The sequence below is a fragment of the Triturus cristatus genome, chromosome 5_1 (genome assembly GCF_964204655.1).
Source record: "Triturus cristatus chromosome 5_1, aTriCri1.1, whole genome shotgun sequence".
NCBI classification, from domain to species: Eukaryota; Metazoa; Chordata; class Amphibia; order Caudata; family Salamandridae; genus Triturus; species Triturus cristatus.
In genome coordinates, this window is record NC_140587.1 from 48,261,467 (window position 1) to 48,286,302 (window position 24,836).

A 24,836-nucleotide genomic window follows, 5' to 3' on the forward strand; every position below is an offset into this window, starting at 1 on the left:
GTGCTGAAGGACACTAGTGCCAGTTAATAAATAGCCTCACTTCCCCCATCTAACTCTGGTAGTAGTGACACTTGCTGAAGGACACTAGTGCCAATTAATAAATAGCCTCCTCTCCCACCATCTAACTTTGGTAGTAGTGACATGCGTGAAAGGGCCCTGCTGCCAACTAATCAAAAATCCTCCTCTCTAACCATCTAACTTGGTAGTAGTGACGTGTGTCATTGCCTTTTCCGTGTAAGACACAGGGGGTTATCTAGCAGTTGATGAAGTTGCAGTCCTGCTTCTAATTGGCATTTCAGAGGCTGTCACGTCTCCTGTGGATGCCCAGTACAGACGGGCACTGGTGCCAATTAATAAAAAAAACTCCTCTCCCACCATCTAACATTGTAATATGGAAGACAAAGGGGACCAGCGTTTACCGAGGGGGGTCCTGTTGTAAAGTAGTGGAGTACTGCTTGGGGAAACCCTTAGTCCCCCCTCTTATTTGGAGTTGGGCAGCTGCTGATTGACTGCTGGTGCAGCCTCCAGTGACATTAAGCCATCTGCCTCAGGTCTCTGCCTTTGATGCATCATTAAACCCACTCAATGTAGGGTGGGGTCCCAAAGAAGAGCCTCCCTGCCTGTGTCTGCCATGAGAGACAAGGCGAAACCGGGCCGGGAGAAACAACACTGGCCTTCAGGGGTTGCGGGAAACACCCTGCAAGTCAGGGACATTGGGTTTGTCTGTTTTTTGTAATAAATCCCTGCTTTGAGGGTTTGTTTGTGAGAATGAAAAATAATTCTGCTGCACAAGTTACATCTAATTAGTGTGGGTGGTCTGTCTGCCAGGGCATGGCTGGAGACAGTACCCCTGCAGCCCCAGCAGCCTCCATGCACTGACTGCTGATGTCTGAATGACCCCCAAAGTGCTGCTGACCAACTCTATCATGGGGCCGGGCTCGATTATTTTAATAAACAGTACAATCCAGACATTTTATATAATCAAAGTATATGCAAATAATAACCACAGTAAATTTGCAATACACATATTCATTGGGTATCATGAAACCGGAGTGAATTTTGCCATTCAGTCGGTGGAAGAGTCGTCTCGCACTTCAACAACTTATATGTGGTTTCCCATATTTATTTGCAGTGAGCGCCTAACCCAGGAGAAGCTGACATGCCACAGCCTTACAGAAGGTCATGACCCCGGAAGTATATCTGTTCCACGTGAAGAATGGGTGGATGGTTTAAGGGCTGCATTTGTTTCTCTCTGAGTCTCAGTTTTTGGTCGTCCTGCTTCTCTCTCTTGTTGAACATGATGCATTTGTTCCGTTGCTTGCTTGTTGTCAAAGGTAGTAAGCAGCTCATCACCAACACTGGTCGCCAATTGTGAGTCGAGTGTTTGCAACCTGCCCGTCATCTGGCTCCTAGTTTTCCAGTGGTTTATCTGATGATGAATTATACTGAGTGTGAAATGTTGGACAGATGTGAAGTGAAATAAAGGCATTAAATAAAGTGTTGACTCTTTTGCTGAGCATGTAACATAGAACCAGCTGTATATTGCAGTAGCGGCTGCTACTCGACAGGGGTGGTGAGGCGGGGAGGAAGAGTAATGTAAGTAAAATTAACTTACCTGGAATGGCCGGACGGCTGCTGCCTCTCCTCTGACCTCTTCTATCTTCCTTCTTCCTGTCTTGGCTGGCAGCAGGAAGCCAGCTGGCACACAGGCTCCCCTGAGCCAATCACAACGCTGCAATGAAGCGTGGTGATTGGTCTGAATGCCGTGGTTCGGCGCTCAGACGGGGTCAGGGAGCCTGTGCATGTTGCTTACCAGGCTGTGTAATGCTGCCTTGTGGGGAACATGCAAAGTGTGCATGACTGTTTTGGCTGGTTCAAGATGGCTTGCCAAACAGTTATGCCCACTTAGGTAGTGCACACCACTACCCCACCGATCTGGCCTGCACCGCCCCACCACTGACTGCAATAGGAAACATAAAATAATAATAACAATAGTTATTACCATTTTATTTTTCCTTTTGAGGAGGAGCCCCCACTTATATATTGGTACATTCGGCCCGCCCTTCTGATCGTCTCTTCTATTTTGGGAGAGAGAGAGAGTGTGTGTGTGTGTGTGTGTATGTGTGTTGTGGGTGTGTGTGTGGGTGTCTCTCTCTCTCTCTGTTGGAAAGTGGATTATTTGTAGTGGTAAATGTGCATCTACCACTGGCAATAAGGCCACTAACACAGTCTCGGACTCAGAATAGGACTCTAAAATTATTCTCATTCTCAACCCTTGGTAACCTGGCTGCGAGCAGGCAGGCTTAACTTCAGAGACAGGTATGTAAGGCAGTTACAAACACCAGTTCAGTAAATAATTAAGACACAACACACAATAAAATCAATACCAAGTTATAAAAATAGGAAATATTTTTATCTTTAAAATGACACAATATTGAAAAAAACATCCAATGTAGGGAACCAGAGATATGACTTTTTAAAGATTAAACACTTTCTAGTGCTTAGAAACCAATAGTGCCACTTCTGAAAACTTGGTCATCCGACCGGGACAAAGTCGAAGTTTGAGGCCGACCGGGATGGAGCCCTGGTGGGATACACTAAGCGGGAGGCCCTGATCAAGATTTTACATTCACACTTAGAAACTTTTCTGGAGGATTTCACACCAGATGTCGTGCAGCCTCCTCCAGCAGGACGGATTCGGTGAGGGTTTTCCTGTTTGCCTTTCTGTGAGGGTCCGGTCACCCTCTTGAACTTTTTCACAAAAGTTCACCAAACTTTCCAAAACTTCTGGAAATTCGTCCTGAAGTTCCTCTTGAGGGTCCAAAGTGTCCAAAACTCAAACCAAGGGTCTGGAATCTGCAAGATGGCCCTTAAAAGGTTGGGACCACAATTTTCCCAATGCACCTGGGCAAAACTCTTAAAAGCCCACTGGATACACTCCTGGCAGGGTACGCTTGGTGGAGATGATGCAGGTGAGCTCTGTTAACCTGTAGCTTGCATGGAGCCCTTTTGAAGCAAGGTACATCCAAAGGGCTGTAGTTCCAGATAATGCATCAGGCGCGGTCAGTCAGAATGCAGGGCCTGATGGTGCAAATCAAGTTTCCAGCTTGGCATGCCTTCTTAGTTTCAAGCATCAGATCTGAGAGGCTCTGCCCCTCTCAGATACTTATTCATTTTTTTTCACAAGGGGAGAGTGAGAGAAGCAGCACAGTTGCAATCTCCCAGGTACTATACTATCACTAAAGGCAACTGCTGTTTTCTGTTCTCCCCGGCGGAATATACAGATTTTCAAAACTCAGTTTTTACGGGGGGGATCCAGGCGCGTAGCTAGGGGGGGGGGGCGGTGGGGGCAGACCGCCCCAGGCGGCACTATATTTAGGGCGGCAGCGGCCTTTTAATTTATTTAGGGACACAGTGTCATTATAAAGTCCGCCGCGGCCGGGCGGCCCAGGTATAGGCTGTGCAAGCAGCGCGCACTAACCTGTAGTGCTGAGTGCGCCACCATGATGACCGTTAATCTCTCTGCCCGCGGCGCCGCCCATCCCAGCCTGCTCCAGGGCCGTCAATCTTGGAGAGCGCGCGCCAGCGCTACCAATGTCGGCCCTGGGCTACATTTTTGCCCGGCCCTCGCGATGAGAACGTAGCGGTGACACGTCACGCGCTTCGCCACTACGCACTCTCGTGAGGACCTTGTGGCCTGGGGCAGTCTGCTGAGCCTGCTGCGTGGATAATTCGTTTTAGTGCAGACTGCAGTAGTAGGTAAGAGAATGTGTTTCTTTTCTTTTTTTAAATATGCGCAGGTCCAGCAGGACACGTACTTCGTGTGCGCTTCATGTAAACAGTTTTTAGGTCTCGCGAGCCAAAGGCTCGAAGAGACATTTTATATGTGGGATTTTCAAAGTGCTACCCAGTCTTTTGGCTGGCCTAAACCTTGAGTGCACGAGATCACATGCACGTGCACAGCTGCTCCTCTGCTAATTGCATTCCCCCCTCCCTTCTCACCCAGTCCTTTGATGCTCTGCTCGATTACTTTCACTTTCGCCGCTTTGTCCCCCTCCCTTCTCTCCCCACCTCTTCGCAGAGACGGAGGAGACAGAGCCTGCTCCTCGGATTGCCCTTCCCCCTCCCTTCTCTCCCCACCTCTTTGCAGAGACGGAGGAGACAGATGTATCTCTTCCTCTCAACCCAAATCTACCTCTCTTAAACCCGCATTCTCTGCTCACAGTATACCTGTCTCTCTACCCATCGCTCTCTATACTCACACTCCATTCCTCTCTGTACCTCTAGCTCTAAACCTCTCTCTCCAGCTTTCTCTCTATCCCTCTCTTAAACCCTCTTTCTCTGCTCACAGTATACCTGTCTCTCTACCCATCGCTCTCTATACTCACACTCTATTCCTCTCTGTACCTCTAGCTCTAAACCTCTCTCTCCAGCTTTCTCTCTATCCCTCTCTTAAACCCTCTTTCTCTACACCTATTAACCCTGTCATCATGCCAGTTGCAGTTCACAGGTCTTAAAAAGAGCATTTGCATGTTAATGAGGCCTCGCTGTTGTGTCACCCCTTTTACGAGACCCTGCAGCTCCACGCTGCCTATTGCTTAACGTTTCAGCCCCCCCCCCCCAAAAAAATGTATTCTAAGCCCACCCCCCCCGAAATTTGGCTTACGTTGCGCCTCTGCAACAAGACAACAAGCTCGTAAAACAACTCTCGCGCACCTCAAGGGAGATACTACTGCCACTGTGTACCGGGTGGGCAAACGTAAAGGGGAAGTTTACAAGGCTGCACCGCCGCAGGTCTATCACTTTGCCTCGTAAAAAAAAACACGTCCAGCCGGGGAAAAGGGCTTGCGAATCAGACCCGTAGCACAGCTTTCCCAACTGCATTAGCAAGAAACACTCAAACACTGTCGCTGGTGCACCCTGGCGATGCCTGCAACAGTCTGCGCATGCTAGAGTGACTTCACACAACACCTGGAAGGGTTCGAACATCTCGTCGTTTGTTCGGGTGCGAATTGTCTCCGGAGTTACTTGGGGGCATATTTTCAAGCCAGGCTAAAAAATTATCGCCGCTTTCGCGGCCCAAAAAAGCCGCAAAAACGGCGATAAAGGGCTTAATAATACGCTCTATGGAATTCCAATTCAAGTCCATGTTATATGTCCAAAACATTTAGCATGGCCTTTAACTTAAATTACATAGAGCATATTATCACGCCCATCATCGCCGTTTTAGCGGCAGTTTTCCGAGGCTAAAGCACCGATAATTTACACGCCTGCCTTGTTAATATGCCCCATAGAGCTTTGGTCACATTATAATACCCCTGACTAGCGTGAAATGACTCGCACAAAATCTAAAGCTAAGTGTGCTTCCAGGTTTCCTTCTCTTTGCCAGGTAGCTCAGTCGCTGCATGCAGTAACAAGAAAACATTCATAGTCATGTGGCAAGGGCATTAGTACACGGTGACTACATACTGGGCGCAATCCACGACGGCCCGTACAAAGGGCAGCTTTGGGGGAGATACATTACCAAAAAAAAACACTGTGAGACTGCAGTAAGTTACACACCACATTCAATTCCACAACATGGTGCTATAAAAGGGGACAGGTGTGTACGGGCCGGGGGGCTGGAATAGGAGGCTCCTACAATCGGGCACTCTTTGCTCACCTGCAAAAAAATTTTGAAAATCAATTTTGAGGAGGGACACAGCACAAGCAGTTTCCTTTAACGAAGGGTCACAAGGACAGACCTGCAAACCCTCCCGATTTAAGCGGGAGACTGCCGATTTCAAGGCTAGTCTCCCCCCTCACGTTTCAAGCATCCACAAACAAGATTCCTCTGAGATTCAGCTGACAGGCCTTGCAATTGTGTAACGTCCGAAATCTTACAGCAAGACTCAGCGTGGAGAGGCAGGGGGCACTAGAAGGGGTGACAAACCAACAAAGCACCATTCCCAAGCAATAGGCCTTTCAAAGACCTCTGAAGTACTCGGTGGCATTGTGTGGGTGCCCGGAAAACTGTTTCAGGCCAGGCTGCCACACATGGGGGGGGAGGGGTTGCACCGCCACCTGTTAATTGGGACACCCTCTCTCTGCCTGGCAGTGCACTCCATGAAGAAACAAACGTGCATTTGGTCCGGCAGCAGCACAACTTTAATAGCCCATACATGGCAGTAAGCCGATTCAAGGCAGCATTCTACGGGGGGCAGACACACATTGAAGGGGGGATGGGATTGGCCATCCCGGTGCAAGGTTCTCCGCTCACGCACCACCCACCCCCCTCTCAGAAAAACAATAACATTTTACTCCCTCACCAGAAAAAGGTACACTTACCTTAGATTCAAATCACAACACTCGAACCTCTCCTTCGCAACTGCTCACAAACACATGCTCGCCGGGAAATACAATACTGCCTCAGCAGTCCGCGTCGTGTTTCAAACGCGAACATTTCAGGGGTGAGTACAAACCACTACTTCTAACATTAAAAAAAAAAAAAAAGGAGACAAATTCGACAGAGTCCGGTTGCGCACATCCCAAAAAAGTCCAGCTGGTGAGTTCTAGGAAACTTGGAGCCAAAACACACTGAGGGCACTGGGGACTACATTGCCACAACACAAGGGGAGGAAAAAAAAAAATACAGAGGTCACGTGTCAGCAGCACACACAAATTGATACAAGCGGGGCCTCTGGATGCAACGTAAAGCACTACCTGCCGTTAACTGAGAAAGTGCCGCTCCTCCCCAAACTCAGTCGTTTGCCGGGACAATAGCTCAAGGGGTTCAAATGCGAGGTGCACAATGCATCGCGAATAATAAATCCGCTTTCTTCGTGGGAGGCTTTAAGAAAAACACATTTGGGGACAGGCGCCTTCATTACAATATTACAGAAAGTGGGTAGGCAGTTTACAGCGTCTCCCATTAAGCCCCAAAGCTAAAGCACGCACAGGGATGTGGTCTGTCGGATTAAAATGCCAAATTTGGTGCAGGAAAACAGGGATAGAGCCTCGAGGTCGCGTCCACAGCCGGTGATTCTGTGCTAATCACTTCATCTCCCCGTGCATAAATGTGTAATGTAAATACGATGATACGTAAAGTGCACGAAAACCTTCGGGTCGAGTGCGCGCTATATAGAAAGATGCAAAATGAACCCCCCCACCCCAAAAAAAAAAAAAAACTGGCGTCACTACAGGTCGGGCAGGATGCATAATGTTTCCAGACTTAAATAGAGCTTTTGGCCCATTTAAATGCCCCGGAGTAGCGTACAATGACTAGCACTACATCTTAAGCAAAGTGTGCATCCAGCTATTCTTCTTTTTGCCAGGGTAGCTTCGTGGCTCCATGCGGTAACAAAACCAATTTAAAAGTTATGTGGCCAGGACTTTAAGTCGGATGAAACAAGCATTTGCAATGCAATAGGTCTCGCATTTGCAAAAGTTTAAGCTATTGGCATTGTTCATGACAATGCCTTTTTTAATCTATTTTATAAAACAAACACATAATGGCATTTATTTATCATTTACAAAGCCAATAGCTAGTGTTGCATTATTATTAGCAATGCCAGCTGCTCACACTTTTATAATGCGAGACCTATTGCATTGCAAATGCTTGTTATCATTATCATGGCCGATGCAGGACAACAATAAGACAATAAAAGATGCCCCAATAACGCTGGTGATTAATGATCCGCTGGAGAGCAATTATTTGTCTGTCAGTAGTTTTTAAATGCAGATGAACTGTATTTTGTGTGGAAGCTCAGTGGGTTGCTGCCTTTGCCACAGAGATCCTTGCGTTACTTGCAGTTCAGAAGGTTTCCTTAAGGATTGTGAAGGATTCCGTGTATAAAGTGAAATTGACCATAACTGAAATCTCGCTCGAGCCTACTCTTGGGTAGGATGCGTTGTTCCCTATAGTCCTTCTTTCAAGCAGTGATTACCTGGCTCAGCATGCCCTGGTATTAAAATACTTTTGTGTGTTACAGAGTAAACAAGGCAAGGGTTCAAACTTTACCATGGCAATGACGTGGTGCCTGGGTCTATGCGCTCTGAACCTCGAACCCTGTCAATGAGGTTGCAGATGTACGTCATGTCTGTATTTTTCCTGCGGGGTTCCTGCCAGTTCTAGGTTTAGTGTAAAGCTCTGTGTCCAGCCACATTACTATTTCCAGGATGCCAGTGTGCAGTGTCACAAAGACCTGCTGTCATTGACCTGGTACTGGAAAAGCGGCCGGGATGCATGATAGGCTGAAGGCCATGAGAAAAGGAGGCGTCAGGTAATTATATGCTTTTGTAGGACGACCCTGCAAACACCTGCCTCAGATGGGATGGCTGCCTCTAGGCGCTTTCAGCATCTTGATGAGCAGCTTGTGTCTCGCATCACATTTCACATGAAAGAGACAGTTGACCACTTTATCCCTATATGCCTGTTTGGCTAGGAATCTCCATTCTCTATCATGGGGGGGGGGGGGGGGGGGGGGTACTGTTTATTTTATACTCCTTGTGAACAAAGAATGGATACCATCTCATGGAGCGAAAAGAGGGGGGCAACAAGTCATATAGTTGATACTGAAGTTCCATAAAGTGGCTGATCACTAGCCCCGCCCCACCAAATTCATGCAGGGTGCAAATAATCAGAAATTTATTAAAAAAAGGCACCATGAGCACGTTACAGTTGTGTATTAAAACACTGTATACAGGAATAACGTCTGACGTAGAGGGTGCTCTGAATACGAAGGTATCATCCCTTTGGGGTTGTGTTATCTAATATTAACTCCTATTGGCCATATTTTTTGTAGCTCATATTTAAAGCGTGGTGTATGTCAGATGCTATATGTCCGATGATTTTGTAGATCATATGACGAGAGTGGTAAATGTTTGATGACATTCAGGTACCAACCAGTTAGGGGGGGGCAAGACCACAGGGGCTTCTGGTATTCCACAAAATTCAGGCTGTGCAGTATTTCTTGGATTCAGCGAATTTAGTCCCAGGTCTACCCTCAACCCCATCACAGGTGTACTTGAAGGACCGATGGAATCCGCCATGTTACAGACGACAACACAAAACATCCTTGTTACTCAGACGGCACTGGCTGGCGCGTGCCATGCTGCACTCGAATCAGCTGTTGGCCGCTTTGATTTAGAGTGAGTTCTATGCAAATCCTCCCCCAGTGGCAATGAGGACCATTTTCCCAAGAGTAAGAAGATGCAGACAGTGCAGCAGTTCACCATTATTTCTCAAAGGGCCTGGCGCTGGAGTGAGAATCAGATCAGCTGTTGGTCACTTTTATTTAGAGTAGGTTCAGTCCAAATCCTCCCGCCAGCATCAACGATGCCTATCTTTGCAAGAGTAGGAAGCTGCAGATAGTGCAGCAAGACTGCCAAGGCTGGCCGGGGGCACGTAGGGGACCCTCCAACAGGGCAGCCGCCTTAGTGCCACGGGAAGGCACAGGAGTCAGCAGACTAGGCTCACTGGCTGTGTCACTTCCGGCCGTGGGGGGGGGACAAGGGTACAAATGCCTTCCCCCACCCACTGTGCAGCGTCTCGCTGTTTCCCGCCCTACCGCTTACCCTGCGGACGGAAACTGTTTGACACTTTCATCGAATTAGGAGCATCTATATTGTATCACTTACACATCCATGTTTACATGTAACCACGGTGCTGGCTGGTAGCAAAGAGAGTAGATTCTGGCATGGAGAGAGAGTCTCTCATTCGGTTCTCACGGTTTTATGAAAGAGGTCAGGCGCGTAGCTAGGGGGGGCGGTGGGGGCAGACCGCCCCAGGCGGCACTATATTTAGGGCGGCTGCGGTGGCCTTTTAATTTATTTAGGGACACAGTGTCACTAAATAAATTATAAAGTCCGCCGCAACGGCGCGCGCGGCCGGGCGGCCCAGGTATAGTGCAAGCAGCGCGCACTAACCTGTAGTGCTGAGTGCGCCACCATGATGACCGTTAATCTCTCTGCCCGCGGCGCCGCCCATCCCAGCCTGCTCCAGGGCCGTCAATCTTGGAGAGCACGCGCCAGCGCTACCAACGACGGCTCTGGGCTACATTTTTGCCCGGCCCTCGCGATGAGAACGTAGCGGTGACGCGTCACGCGCTTCACCACTACGCACTCTCGTGAGGACCTTGTGGCCTGGGGCAGTCTGCTGAGCCTGCTGCGTGGATAATTCGTTTTAGTGCAGACTGCAGTAGTAGGTAAGAGAATGTGTTTCTTTTCTTTTTTAAAATATGCGCAGGTCCAGCAGGACACGTACTTCGTGTGCGCTTCATTTAAACAGTTTTTATCATTATCATGGCCGATGCAGGACAACAATAAGACAATAAAAGATGCCCCAATAACGCTGGTGATTAATGATTCGCTTGAGAGCAATTATTTGTCTGTTAGTAGTTTTTGAATGCAGATGAACTGTATTTTGTGTGGAAGCTCAGTGGGTTGCTGCCTTTGCCACAGAGATCCCTGTGTTACTTGCAGTTCAGAAGTTACAATCCTAACATAGGACAGTGACCAATGAACTGAGTCTGTCACCAAAGAGCTGCATACAAACGTGAATGGTATAGATTTGTTTTGTGATATAGTTAGAACTTCCTCAGTCTTTCATCATTCTAATGTTGCTAAAATGAGTATGTTTGGGCAGAGATACATTTTTATCAGTAAAGCTGACCCCCGTGGAATACTCTTTTAAATCCTAAGGTTGTGTTTCCCCAGACCAAACCCTCTCAAAATATACTGCCACCAGTATGGATGACACGGACCTACTTTGAAATACAGTGCGGCAAAGGCTACCGGTAATGCTATTTCCAGACCTGCCTCTCCACAATATTTTACGGCCCATCTTAATCTGAGCCCATGAGTGAAAGCTCCGAGATCGAATGCTATGTTAGCTTTTTCTCAACATTAAGCAGTTAAGAAACCACAAGAGTCTATCACCTTCCTCCGTCTCCAAATGGATTTGAATGAGCTTACGCTCCATTTAGAACAATATATTTCAGCAGTAACGAGGGGTGACATTCTAGACTGGCACCATGTGCATCTTTTTTAGCACTGATTATTAATTCAACCATTAAGTGGCTCAGAAAACATCCTGCAGAGTAAAGAAGTTGACTATATTTTCCATTTCCTCTTTTTTAATCCTTGACAGGCAACAAGATCAATTGCCCTAGGAGTAGTTGAGAAACATCTGTGGCCAATAAAGCGCGTTTCTTCTTCCTTTTTAAAGAATAATGACCATGTTTTGGTCAGAATAATCCTGTTACGAGTAGGCCTATGCATTACCATTTAACACCTGCTGGTCATGGCAGAAGTGTAAGTGATTAAATGAAATTTAACTAATTTCACCTCTGATGTGGCTGTGATCTTCAGCTGCTTTCATTTCCCTTTGTGTATTATAATTTTTTTTAAATTTAAAACATGTATCAAGCTGTGCACGCTGTGCAACGTTTCGACAGTACATTGTATGGCAGCTGTTTGATGCAAGTTCCTTCAGAATAAAGCAAAAATAAAAATGAATTATGCAGGGTAATGGATTCAATGAAATACGTTTGTAGCTGGTCAGGTACAGTTCACATTAAATCACACAAATTAATAATTAAATGTGGCTTCAAAAAAAATTATTGAAAAAGAAAAAAGGTATTAGGTTTTTGCAGCAAGCAGGAGTGTGTGCAGTTGAAATAGCATACACATAAAGCAACACTTGGAGTGTTTTGCTGCAAATAATCTTTTATTGGGGAGGTTTTTAGAGACATTTCATAACAAATCACACTTTTGCTTCCCTCCTCGGTATGTTTAATTCCATTTTGCTAACATTACAACAAAATCATTGTATCTGTAGCAATGAAACAAGATGAAAGAGGGTGTGGATGAATTCAAATGTGAGCGCTTTGCAGAGACAAGAAAAGACAAACAGGGGCATATTTATCAAGGTTTTGCGTCGTCGCAAGGGCACAAAACGGCGTCACAAAACCTAAATGAGATTTATCTAGTCCCGCAAGGCCACCTTGGTTTGAGGAATCTAGAGTAACACAAGGCAGCGCAATCGCTGCCTTGCGTTAATCTGCAGCAGGGAGGCATGCCTCAGGTGGAGTGTAGGTGTTCCACCACATTTAACCATGGATTCTGACACATTCCCAGATTCACCAACATTAGTAGACCTGGGAATGTATCAGAATTGTGCGCCTCCCCACCAGAGGCACAACGGGGAGAAATATCTTTATTTATGGTTGTTGTGTCCTCTTTCTAAGTATGCAGCAGATTCCTACACCTTGTAATCCTCATTGGCTTATGTGACATTCCCTGTAGACTGATTTACATACTTGTATGATTCATTGTCTCTGTATAATGTGTTCGTGGTGTAAAGTGCAGACACACTACACTGATATGAGTAGCGCTAAACAACAAATGCATATGAGAGAGGGGCTACGGAGCGATGAGGGGCACAGGTGGAGGGTGGCAGTGAGGGAATCTGAGGAGGAGGTAGTTGGAGGGGCTGTGGAGCGATGAGGGGCACTGGTGGAGGGTGACTGCAGGGCTCGAGTCGGGGTACCAGGCGGGTGGATGGCGTCCCCTCACTTATTTTCACGGGAGCTCGATTACTGGGGCCACACATTTACTCTTTGGCCTCTCTGGGGCGAGATCGGAGCTTATTTAGAACGCTGCTCACGCGCTGGCTTCTCTGATGCAATGGCATCTAAGGGGTGAGCGAGGGGAGGCAATGAGTCTGATGGTGCAAGCCACCTTTCGTGACATCACTTGCTGTTGTGACGTCAGCGTCCCTCCCACTTCTTTTTTTAGGACTTGTGCCCTGGGTGACAGTGAGGGAGTCCGAGGAAGAGGTCATGGTGTGGAGGGGGAGCTAGGGTGAGATGAGGAGCACTGGTGGAGGGTGGTAATGAGGGAGTCTGAGGAGGAGGTCATGGGGGGAGAGGCTACAGAGAGATAAGGGGCACTGGTGGATGGTGGTAGTGAGGGAGTCCAAGGAGGAGGTCATGAGGGGGAGGGGCTATGGGGAGAAGAGGGGCACTTGTGGCGTGAGGCAGTGAGGGAATCTGAGGAGGAGATCACTAGGGGGGCCATGGAGGGATGAGGGGCACTGTTGGAAGGTGGTAGTAAAGGTATTTACGGAGAAAGAGGTTATTAGTGTGCCGCCAAAAAAGACTTTCGCATCAGCGCTAAAGCCAGCCCTGTCATGGCCTTTCTGTTTTTGTTTATTTAATTAGCAGTCGGGTCATAAGGGCTACTGTGGAACATACTTTAAAGTGCATGCTAATTATATTTACTGCTATATTCAATGTTTTAAGTTTGAAGGTGATTTTACTAATGTTTTTACCGGGAAAAAGCAAAGTGGAGCCCGATGGGGCCTGATATGGGGCTGGGGGCCCAAGGTCAGCTGTGAGATAAGGTGCACTGGAGAGAGGAGTAGTGAATAATCAAGCCTGTAAGGGAGAGCGTTGCCGAGTCCGGGGTCAAGTGGAGGTAGTAATGAAGAGGGATTCTCCCTGAAGGCTTGCACAGAGGGAGCCTGTAAGGGAGAGCGTTGCCGAGTCCGGGGTCAGGTGGAGGTAGTAATGAAGAGGGATTCTCCCTGAAGGCTCGCACAGAGGGAGCCTGTAAGGGAGAGCGTTGCCGAGTCCGGGGTCAGGTGGAGGTAGTAATGAAGAGGGATTCTCCCTGAAGGCTTGCACAGAGGGAGCCTGTAAGGGAGAGCGTTGCCGAGTCCGGGGTCAAGTGGAGGTAGTAATGAAGAGGGATTCTCCCTGAAGGCTTGCACAGAGGGAGCCTGTAAGGGAGAGCGTTGCCGAGTCCGGGGTCAGGTGGAGGTAGTAATGAAGAGGGATCCTCCATGAAGGCTCGAACAGATGGAGCCTGAGTTGTATCACTTGCCTGATACTCCCACCTCAGAAACCTCCTCTTCCCATCAAAGGAACATAACATGGAAAGTGATAATATTTAGAAAGAGATTTGGAAAAGAGTGAGTTTTACTGGTCCTATTTTTCTGGTTTCTTCTGAATATTCAAGGAGTGCCGCAGCGCCGGAACAGTTTGTCCCGGGTCTTGGATAGAGTTGAGCAAGTTCCCATGGCCCCCACAACTGTGTTTAAGTATTGTGATCATAATGTGTCGCCCCTCCCTGTATTTTAGCTTTGGGCCCCCAGGCAGGCTGTGCACCATGTGTGTGCTGAGGCTGCTGTGAAGGAGAGATGCACTATTACAAGCTGGTTTTGGGTACAAAGAGCACATGGCTTTTCATTCCCAGGGAGTTGGTTGCTGCTGCTTGGAAGTAATGACAGGGAGCGACCCCCTGGTTGTTGCCTTTGGGCCACCAGAGTGGGCTTTGTATCCGGTCTGTGTTGGCAAGGTGGAGCTGACTGACCCCTTTGTGCTGCGTTTAGTTTTAAGGGCACACAGTGAGTCATTCCCTGTGAATAATTAATTTGCTGTTTTTGAAAGATAAAGAATCACAGGCTTCGACACTGTTAAGTTGGTTTTGGGTCCACAGAGCACATCACGTTTGTGCAGGTCCCCACTGCTTTAATGGGGGGGGGACCATGATGAATGGTCATTTAATGTCAGCTGTAGATGAAGATTACATGAACAGTGTCATGAATGTGCATGTTTGCATTGTGTTGAGGGGATTACCAGGTAATTGTTCATGCAGCTCTCTGATGGATGTCACATGCAGTTTTTCTGAGTTCCCAGATAGATCATGCAGTCTGTGTGTTCTCTTTTGTACTTTCAGTCACCGGTGTTTTCAACTGTGTAGCCTTGGACCGTGTCATGTATGTGCATGTAACTTGCATGATCAAGGTAACTATTAGCGGCGATACTACGTGTCTCTCGGACCTCTTTGAAGTGCATGCCCTCCCATCCCCCCCCGGGGATGGGGGGGGCGGCAATTTGAGGGATAGTTCCGGGCGCCACAAGCTCTAGCTACGCCACTGGAGGGATCCCTGAACAAATAATATGTCCTAATACATAACCACTCTGGGTGATGGAATATCCAGAGATATTGGAGAAGACGCCTCACTCACTGATAGTGACATGCTTCATCATTGGCGTCTTTCCATACCCAGGTAAGATGGTACTAACTGGGCGGACTCAATCAAAGATGTTATGGGAATATTTATATAAAGCAACGACTGGTTATGCAGGGAACCAGATGGGTGATATAATAAAAATACCTACAGGTATACCCCAACTCTATACTTTATTCCTACGGTCCCTGGGGTATAAGATAAAATCGTGAAATCAATGGGGTTCTTTTGAATTCAATTTATTCAAATATACCCTCTTTAAAATGCCATCATGTTTCGGCCCTCAATTTAAGCCCTACCGGGTCTGGGGCCTTCTTCAGGGCTAGGATGGCTACTCTTCAGTGTCCCTGCCTTATGTTTAGCAATTTATTCATGCAACAGAAGAATGAGGCCTATTGCACTCACCTATATTCCTATTTCATCCAGTAGTGTTTCAAAAAGACAAAAGAAACAAGAATATTTGGAAAGATAGATATGTATTTGGGGATCTCGTATAGGTAACTTGTACATATACTGTTCACACCGTGACTTGTTCAATGTACTTAGTCAGAGTGATTTTGGGGATCATTATCTACGGACTATCATCTCACTAGTGCTACTACCTCGAAATTTATTACCCATTTGTGCTCTCTGTAGTTATGCTAAAAAAAGTTTAAAATGACAATATAAATCATTGTACTGAGTCTATTGAACAGTTTGACCGTCAAGTCTTTATATATTGACCGTCATGTGTATTATTATTCCGGGGGACATGCTCTGTGAACACACTTGTGACCCAGGTAAAAAACATACACCAATGGTACCGGTCTGGGTATTATTCCAAGCAAAATAGTGCATATTAACATTTCCTGCTACTGAGCACCATGCGGGTCTTTTGTGTTATGGTGTCGTCTTGTAGTCACACACTATAAAAATGTGAGAGATTTAAAATGGACCCTCTAATTTGGTAAGCCTTTATAATAGTATCTTCGTGTTTAATCGTTATTGAAATAGAACTATCTAATCTATTTACCCCTTACTAAGGATCTTATGTTTATTTTGCCTGAAATTCAGATAGGACCGCATTCATCATATCTAAACACCAGGAAACATATAATACCTATAATGTTTCCTAGAAGGTATCTTTGCTGTGATTTTGTCTATGGCATTCACTTCTTTTTCTTTTTTTATACTGTAATGTACTTTTAAGGTTCAATATCTTCATCATCTTATTGCGTTTTCGTACTTTTAACAGGTTAAAGAAAACGGGTGTCCTCGTTTTGATTGTATTTACACCCCTCTGCATGTAAAGAAATTTCACTCACATACATCATCTCCCGTCATTGTGTATTTAATACAGGTGCCCCTTTGTTAATTCATTGTTGGGTATTGCTTTGCCCCTTAAGTTTCTATACAAACACAGATATTCATGTACCGAGTCAAGTCAAGAAATTTTGACTCAATTCATACTTTTTTGCCCTTCACCTTCACATCAAGCAAATGTTTTCTTCGTTGGAGGTTGGCATACCACACTCAACACTTTCATGCATACGACTTACTTCGTGAAAGATCAGACACCATTTGACTACCTATGGTTTCCATCTGCCCGCCGTCGAGTATCACAAATGGCGAAGTGGCGTCTTAAATACTTTGTTTGTCTTCCCCAAGCCCGTTAATTAGGAGGGCCGTGTACCATACGTCTCTTCATGATTGGTTTTGCGTGTATCTGCCGGCAATTTCCCTTTCCGGCGCCTGAGGGGGGCATTGACTTCTGGGAAGTGTAGTATTTCATTGTATGCAGGCATGTCGATGTTATGGACGGTGGCCAGTGAGTCGGGCGGAGCAGAGGGGTCTGTTGGGTGTATAGAATGAGAGACGTTGGTTCAGGTATGCTGGTCTGGCGTTGTAGAGGGCCTTGTATGCGTGGATGAGGAGCTTGAAGGTTATTCTTCTGTCGATTGGCAGACAGTGGAGTTCATGCAGGTGTTGTGGCTGCGACAAGGGATGTTTAAGACTAGTCAGCTGCAGCGTTTTGGATATTCTGGAGCTTCCAGAGGGGTTTCTGGTTGACACTGGCATAGAGTGCGTTGCTGTAGACATGTCTGCTGCTGATGAAGGCATGGGTGTGACCGTCCTCCTGGATTCATTGGGGGTCCATCTGAAAGTCTTTCGGAGCACGGGCATGTTGAAGCATGACAAGCAGACAGTGTTGATCTGGCTGGTCGTTGTGAGTGAAGAGTCCAGTACGATGCCGAGGTTTCATGCATGGTCCATGGGTGGGAGGGTGTATTCCAAGTACAGCAGGCCAACAGTAGTAGATCCAAGCAGAGAGGGTGGATCCCAGGATGAGGACTACTGTCTTATCTAGGTTGAGCTTCATGCAGCTGTCTCTCACCCAGGTGGCGACAGCTTTCATCCCTTTGTGGAAGTTGTTCTTGGTAATTGTATTGCAAGTTCGTTGGTGAGGGAGAGGATCGGCTGGGTATCGTCCGCGTAGGAGATGATGTTGAGTCTGTGGTTCCTGACATAGTTCCATATCTACAGTATCATTGTTTTTTAATATATTGAGTTTTACATAGCACAAACTAGACCCCAAGATATCCGGTATCAGAGCGTTTTACATGAGCACAAGTTTCGTTACGAATGGACACATAATTTTTGTTAGGCACGGGGAAATTAACTGATTTACCCAGAATCACAGGATGTTGAGCGTCGTCGCCGAGAATCAACCCAGTTCCCCCGCTTCGAGGTCGACCGCTCTAGCCGTAAGGCTACTTCCTTAACGTCCGTTGCATACAAGAATTACACCTGGCAGACATATCCCACCCTCGTCTGCGTTCTAGTTAGTTTGCAGAAATGCATACAGCAGTATACTCCAATTATGACTGTGGCATGGCCATCTTCATTTGTAAAAGCTTCCAGTTGTATACTTGAATATCCATTTGTGACGGACAGGGCAGATATTGTCATTTTGCATGTACGTTGCAGGGCCGACCCCTTACTCTGGCCTCTGTCTATGGTTTGAATGTTAACTGCCCCGTTTGTTTATGTAGGTGTGGATACTGACCAGTGGTGTGGAACCAGCGACTGATGTGTGTGATGGGGATTTTAATATTGTGCTGAATCAATTGCTCTAGCAACACGAGACGGCCGCATCCTGGGGCAGTGACTCAACTATGTCTCATCGCAGGCGCTCATTGGCTCAAAGACATATGGACACTCCAACACCCTCATGAGAGAGATGGCAGATGTGTGGGAGCTACACATAGCACTTGGTCCAGAACTGATTAATGGATAGTGGCAAGGGATGGGGTCACGTGTATACCAGGAGGAGTGAACACTTTCCAAGAACTCTGTCCAATTGCGTGCTGGTCCTGCTTGAACGTACACTCCCTAAGGTGAACAGCCATTTGCACTCTTGGGCACTCCCTGTAGGTACTCTCCAAGACCCAGTGTTCCATAATGACATTTACATTGATATCTTGGAATATTTCCCCCATAAAACCCACTCTGTAACTTCCACTTTCACTTTGTGGGAGACATTCAAAGTTGTATTCTGTGGTGCTTGTATTGCCAAGCAGGCCGGTGTTTTGAGAGCGATCGTATGCGGCTCGCTCAACTTGAATGTGAACTTTTTACCCTTGAAATAGCATATTTTGCTTCAGGGGGTGTAGGTATTCTTGCCTCAATAAGGCAGAAACTCACCAAATATGAGGAGGCCACTCAGGAGACTAACTACCTCAGCAAAGATGCCATAGCCAGGCGTTATGGTGATAGGGCAGACCAAACGTTGGCTAGACTGCTCTGTCACCCATTCGCTAGTTATTACATTACTGAACAGCTCAACGATAAGCTAATCGCGCATTCTGATCTGATGGGCCTAAAGTGCACCACAATCAACTTTTATACACATCTTTACAACTCTACGATTACCTATGATCCGGGTCTCCTGGACCAAAACTTTGACTCAATTCAATTGCTATGGCTAGAAGATGCTCAACGGCAGTATCAGGAATGTCATTACAGTTATTTTTCGTTTAGATTGTCAGATAAATGCACTTCGTGGACTGACTAAAAGATCCACAGCATCAAGTCTCACTTCTGTAGAACTTTTGTTATTTATGTATACGGCTGTCTGTCACATGGGTGCAAGTATATTGTGATATACATGATATACATGTTTGTCATGCAAGCATGATAGGTATCGAAGAGTGAGGAGATACCCGGTAAAAAATATACATGAATAATTAGCTTTCATTGGCCCAAAACGCGCAGAAGTATTGCGTGGCCCCACAATTGAAGCACATAAAATCTATGGTATAAGGCCTGCATTTTTTAATAAAAGACCATATGGAACCATGGGCAGCTACCTATTCAGTGCGACTCCTACCGCTTTTTCAGGTCACAAATGTCCCGATTTTCAGAATCATGCTGTTTGCAAGTGGACAAAAGCATTTTCCCATGTACTAAACCCTTTTTTGAGATTTGGTAACCTAATACCGAATCGCACAATGGTTTAGCGATTAAGCATTAGAAGGTAGCTATCCTAATAGCGACACACAGTGGCATGTGTGAATGTTTTGAAACTGAAATGCGAAACCCAAAACATTTGCATTTTACCACCTACTTCTAGTAGATGGTAAACCATTCACAAATGGGAAGGGGTCCGTGGGACCACTGACTACTCTTAAAAAATGAAAAAAAATCTTTTCATTTTTGTTTTTGGAATGTATCCCATATTCCTTTAAGGAAAGCAAACTGCGTTTAAATTTTGTTTTTCGTTTATTTAAAAGCAAACCAGCAGGCAACTGTCCCTATGATTATTGCGATTGCAGTGGGTCGCAAATTGCAACCTACCTCATGAACATTAATGAGGTAGATCAATTTGCGACCCATTGAGTAACGCAAACACTGTAATTCACTATGTAGTACGTAGCAATTTGCGATTTCCTAATAGCGATTCCCAAAAATTTGCTGTTAGGTAATCCCAAACTGAAATCTATGTGTATCTGGCCCTAGGTGGACTAATGCATCCACAATTCATCTTTGTTTGACCTTACACCCACATGTTTGAATCTAAATACTTAAGTTCTTATTTTTTTTTTCTAGCCACCATTTTATAAATACATCTCCATAAAAAAATGTATCTTCAAGTGCAACAAACTTCCTAAGTGGATTCTTTCGGAGTCTATTGGTTTAGTACATTGGTTTATTACATTCATGAAATAGTTTCAGGGACTGGCATATCTTTGCTATTTTTGTACCTAGAATTCGAGGATGTAAAAGGCAGCTCCTTCCACAGCTCTTCCTTCTCTCAAATATTGTATGTCCTCTTGGGGCTCTTATCTTGCTACTTAGGCGACCTTCCATAAATACCCATGCATATATACATACATAAGCCTTGTTTCACAAAGTTAACCTCTTCCATGCGTCAGACGGCCCCCGGCTGTCTGACGTCACGGTGGGCGCATGTGGAGGGCGGCTGGGTGCCGTCCGTTCCATGCACGCGTGGAATTCGCCCGCACAGCGGGGGAATTTGCGCCGCGTCGAAGCGGCTGAGGAATTTGTTGTGTTTGGGAGCACAACGTTTGTAAGTAGTACAAACAACCTGTTCTCCTGGACATGGGTATTTGTCACTTTCTCAATCTCTGCTGCTCTCCACCAAAGAGCTCAGGAAGAGCGAAGCACTTGTTAAGGGGTACGAAAAATGAAATATTTGAAAGAAATGAACACATCATACTTTGGTCCATTGGAAGAACTGTGACTTTACAAAGATGGACAACATTCACCAGAATGTAGGGCCAGTGACTCTGGTCTGTTGGTGATTGCCAGTCCTGTTGTGCGTGTGTGTTTATGTATATGTATATCACACCACAGTTCCATAAGAACAATTCGAAGCACACACAGGGTACAAAAATAAGTAATTTATTAAACATCCAGCAAACATGTTTCCGTAAAGTACCTTTTTTAGTGCTGGCTTAAACTAAGGATGTTAATTTCAAGTCATTAAATACGTCCTGATTGGCCTCCTATTGGAGAGGGATGAATGGCAACAAAAAGAGGACTGCGAAACAATCACAGTGCACTGCTTGATTTATGGCCAGCCAACTTTGCGTGTATAATCCAGCATTTGTGTACCCATTGGCAATGTCCAATACACGAGGGACTGCCACTCTGCCTGTTGCTTTGTTGTGCTGGCCTGCTGCTTGCTGCTTGCTGTTTCTGTCCTGGGAGGCAAAGTACTTGTGCGTACTTGCCTCCTGTTAAGAGGTCTCAGGGCTATCAAAGACTTCACCCACCAGTGCATGAGCTCTTCTGCTGAGAGACCTGACTTGCCAAGTGGTGCCAAATCGAGGTCCGAGGCCCTTGGAACTGGATTTGAGGAGAAACTCCACGCATTGACTCCCAGAGCCTGTTTGCTGCAACACATCGCTGATGCCTGCACCGAAGCGTGGTTCCCACTTGAAGCATTGCCGACAGCTTTTAGTGTAGGCCCCAGCTCTCCATCGCAGCGCACAAGAAAATCACTGCAACATGATTCCAGAGCACCATGTCACTGACTTCCAGGCACCCGCTCTGAGATGCAGCACCTGCTTCGCGGCTGTGAAATTGACGCAGTGCCTGCTTTACAGCTGTGAAATCTGCTTTTGCATCAAAGTAGTGCATCTGGAATTCAACACATCATCCATCGATGCCAATTCTTCATTGTCTCCGGACCACAATAAGGAACCAAGGAAGTGTGTCTGGAAACCAACGCATCACCTCCCCTGCCAGTAAGGACGCGAAGCATCACTTCCAACTCACCGATTTGCTTATCCAGCGCCTCACCTCCCCTCGCCTGGCACCATCTTCGATTTTTGACACATCTAAGGTACTTTGTGCTAAAATGAACTAAACCATTGATTTCTATGGACTAAACTTACTTAATCTTTTAAAAGTTATATCTTAGGCTCTCCTGGGCTTCTTAGAGGAAGTGCAGCTTTTTAGGGCAGTCTCTGGTTTTCACATCAACCTGGCTAAATCACAGGCATAGAGCCTTACGGTCTCTCCCGACACAAAGGAGTATATAACCTGAGCCAACTCGATCCAATAGGCCCCGGGTTTTATCACTTACTTGGGCATCCAACTAGCCCCGACAATTAATGGTGTGGTGACTCTCAATTATCGGGATCTGGTCAGGAGGGTGAGGTCCAACCCAGCATGGTGGCAACTATATTCTCTTTTGTGGATGGGCCGGATCTCGGTGCTGAAGATGACAGTCCTACCCAGGATTCTGTACATGCTTAGGCGCTACTTCTATGGCCTACGGACCCTGCAGAGCGCTTTCCATAACTTTGTGTGGGCAGGTCGGCGATCCTGGGTGAGACGCACTAGTGAAGGGTGGTCCAGGAGTCCAATGTCTCTTGTGCTACTTTCAGGCCTTGCAGCTTAGGTTCTTGGTCGAATGGCGGTGCCCTGAATCTGAAAAGTGGTGGTTGTTCATGGATAGGGCACTAGCAGGGATGGCTTTATGGAAGATTTCCTTTTTGTCCCGACCTCACCGCCCTGTAAATCTCTACCTATCTTCGATCACTGCGCCTAACCTGAGGGTCTGGGATGTCGTAGCGACTCGAGGAGGCCTCTCATCGTTTCCCTCACCGCTCACCCCGGTGGTAGAGAACTGGTATTTTAACCCAGGACTGGATAGCGCCTCGGTCGGCGCATGGCCGAAGAACAGATGAAGAGCGATCGATTATTTCTTTGATGAGAAGGGCCCTATCCTTTTGATACCCTGAGGGCAGAGTATGCAATTTCAGATGGAGAATGATTCCGCTATACTTAAATACGGCAATAGTTGATGCGGCCGTTGGTCAGGGATGCTGTGCAGCAGCACCTGACTAAATGTGAGAGTTGGCTTCTTAGTAAGGACTCTGGCAGGTGTCTTATCTCCAAGTTGAATGTGCTGTTGGGGTAGGGAGAGCCCGATTCAAGATCCCCTCCTCAACATCGATGGGAACGTGAGTTGGTGCAGCAATTGTCCCCTGAGGACTGCCGGGACATTTATTATTGGGCACGCCATACAGCCTCCAATGCTTCCAGTATTGAAACAGCAACAAATTCCACAACTTATTGGTACTTAACCCCGGTACGCCTACAACAGGGGAATCCAGAGCACAGAGATAGATGCTGGAGGCGTTGCGACTCCCCGGGGACACTGGTACACATTCTATGGGAATGCCCCAAACTAACACAGTTCTGGGGCGAGTTTGTCAGATATTGACACACATTTTAATACCAAACTTCCAAGATTTCCCTCTTATGTAGTGCTGGGCCTTCCCAACCCACTAACATACCCACTTAAATCCAAAAGGAATAGACACATAGCCTTGGCATTGGGGGCAACACATCAATCCATCTTATTAACCCAAGTCTCACCGATCACATTAGTTGTTATGCCAACAAGTTGAGGGATCAGATTCTAGTCACAAACATGGACACCGATTGGGTCGCTCCTAGTGTTCCCCCTGTTTCATTGCCCCAGTTCCAAGCAATGTAGCCGGGTTTAGCAGTAAATTGCAATTGCCCGACTGGAACAAACTAATAGAAGGCCAAGACATCTGCCTCTCCACGAAACCTGGAGTTTATTTCCTCTTTACAAGTCTGGTTATACTTGTCTTTTTTACACCAGCTGTTACCACGGGGAGAGGGCGCTCCTCCGGAGGCTTGATTATTTGGGTTAATATTGCTCGGAGTGTAGAATCACCGAACGATGCTGTGCGAGTCCAGATATATTGAGGCTCTCGATCAACGGAAATAAAGGAGCTATAACTCTTGAGCTCTTTAATGTATATGTAAGGGGGACAAGAGGGGGAGTATCTTAATCTATTGTTTCATCCTTGGAGCAAGAGCTATCTAGTTGCCCTCCAGATCAAGATGGATAAAACCGATCTGTAGACAGTTAGGTACCTCAGATCACTGTGTTGCTCTGCGGATTCTGAAATCAGATTCAAGATCTCTTTTTGTCTTTGGTGTGGCAAAGTACCTTGGCTGCCTTTGGCTTGTTAGGTCTAAATTCTTACGCAGGAAGGTATGATATTACATTGAGAGTGCATTTTTATATATTCTCAAATGTCATCAAATAGCTCAAAAAGATGTAATGTTTTTTATCTTCATTTAACTAGTTTTATTCACTAATTACATTTTACTATTTATTGAATCTACGAATGAACTTTCCATCTCGATTCAGGGATTAGCGTGTTATTGTTAATAACTGCTAACAAAATGATCATTTCCTTGTTTATTATGCCCGGATGGAATGTACATACTTAGTTTTATTAATGTTTTTATAATAACTTGTATCTTTTATCTTTGGATTGTAAGAATGATGATGCTTTTATGATACTTGTTATTGAAATAAAGCTACTTGACTGACTGACTGACAATCAAGCTTAGCCTTCTGGGGCACAGATAGGGTGCCGTCTCAACAGAATTGGCTGCGCCGAATCTGGCATTTATTGGGAATGGAGAGGCTCTCATTGACTCTTATGCACCAGGGGGACACATTCCAGGAGATCTGGCAGCCAGGCATTGCACTTCTCTCCCAGGAATTTACAGAATTGACCTGTCCTAGGTACTTAAAATTGCTACGCCCGAACAAGCCAACAGAGTAACTCCACTCTAGGGGTCACCTTCAGCAGAGTTTGCATCACGACCTATGTTAATACAACAGTTTGGCTGGGCACCAGGGAAAGGGGGGTTTACGGAAGCGGGGGTGGGGGGGCTTGGGGGCAGTTTATTCAAAAGTTGCCAAGGAGCTGGTTATGGTTGAATGTTGACACCACACCGGCAGAATGTGTAAAAT

The 24,836-nt window shown here is 46.3% G+C and overlaps 1 protein-coding gene across 2 annotated transcripts in view; it reads left to right on the forward strand.

Moving 5' to 3' along the window:
- Positions 1–1,488, forward strand: part of LOC146830133 (embryonic protein UVS.2-like) — an 81,508-nt gene extending 80,020 nt beyond the window's left edge. For both annotated transcript variants that reach the window (XM_085604015.1, XM_085604017.1), the window contains one exon: positions 1,133–1,488. In XM_085604015.1, coding sequence (XP_085460141.1) covers positions 1,133–1,143 — 11 coding nt within the window. In that variant the 3' untranslated portion in view covers positions 1,144–1,488. The remainder of the gene's footprint in view (positions 1–1,132) is intronic.
- The last annotated feature ends 23,348 nt before the right edge of the window (positions 1,489–24,836 follow it).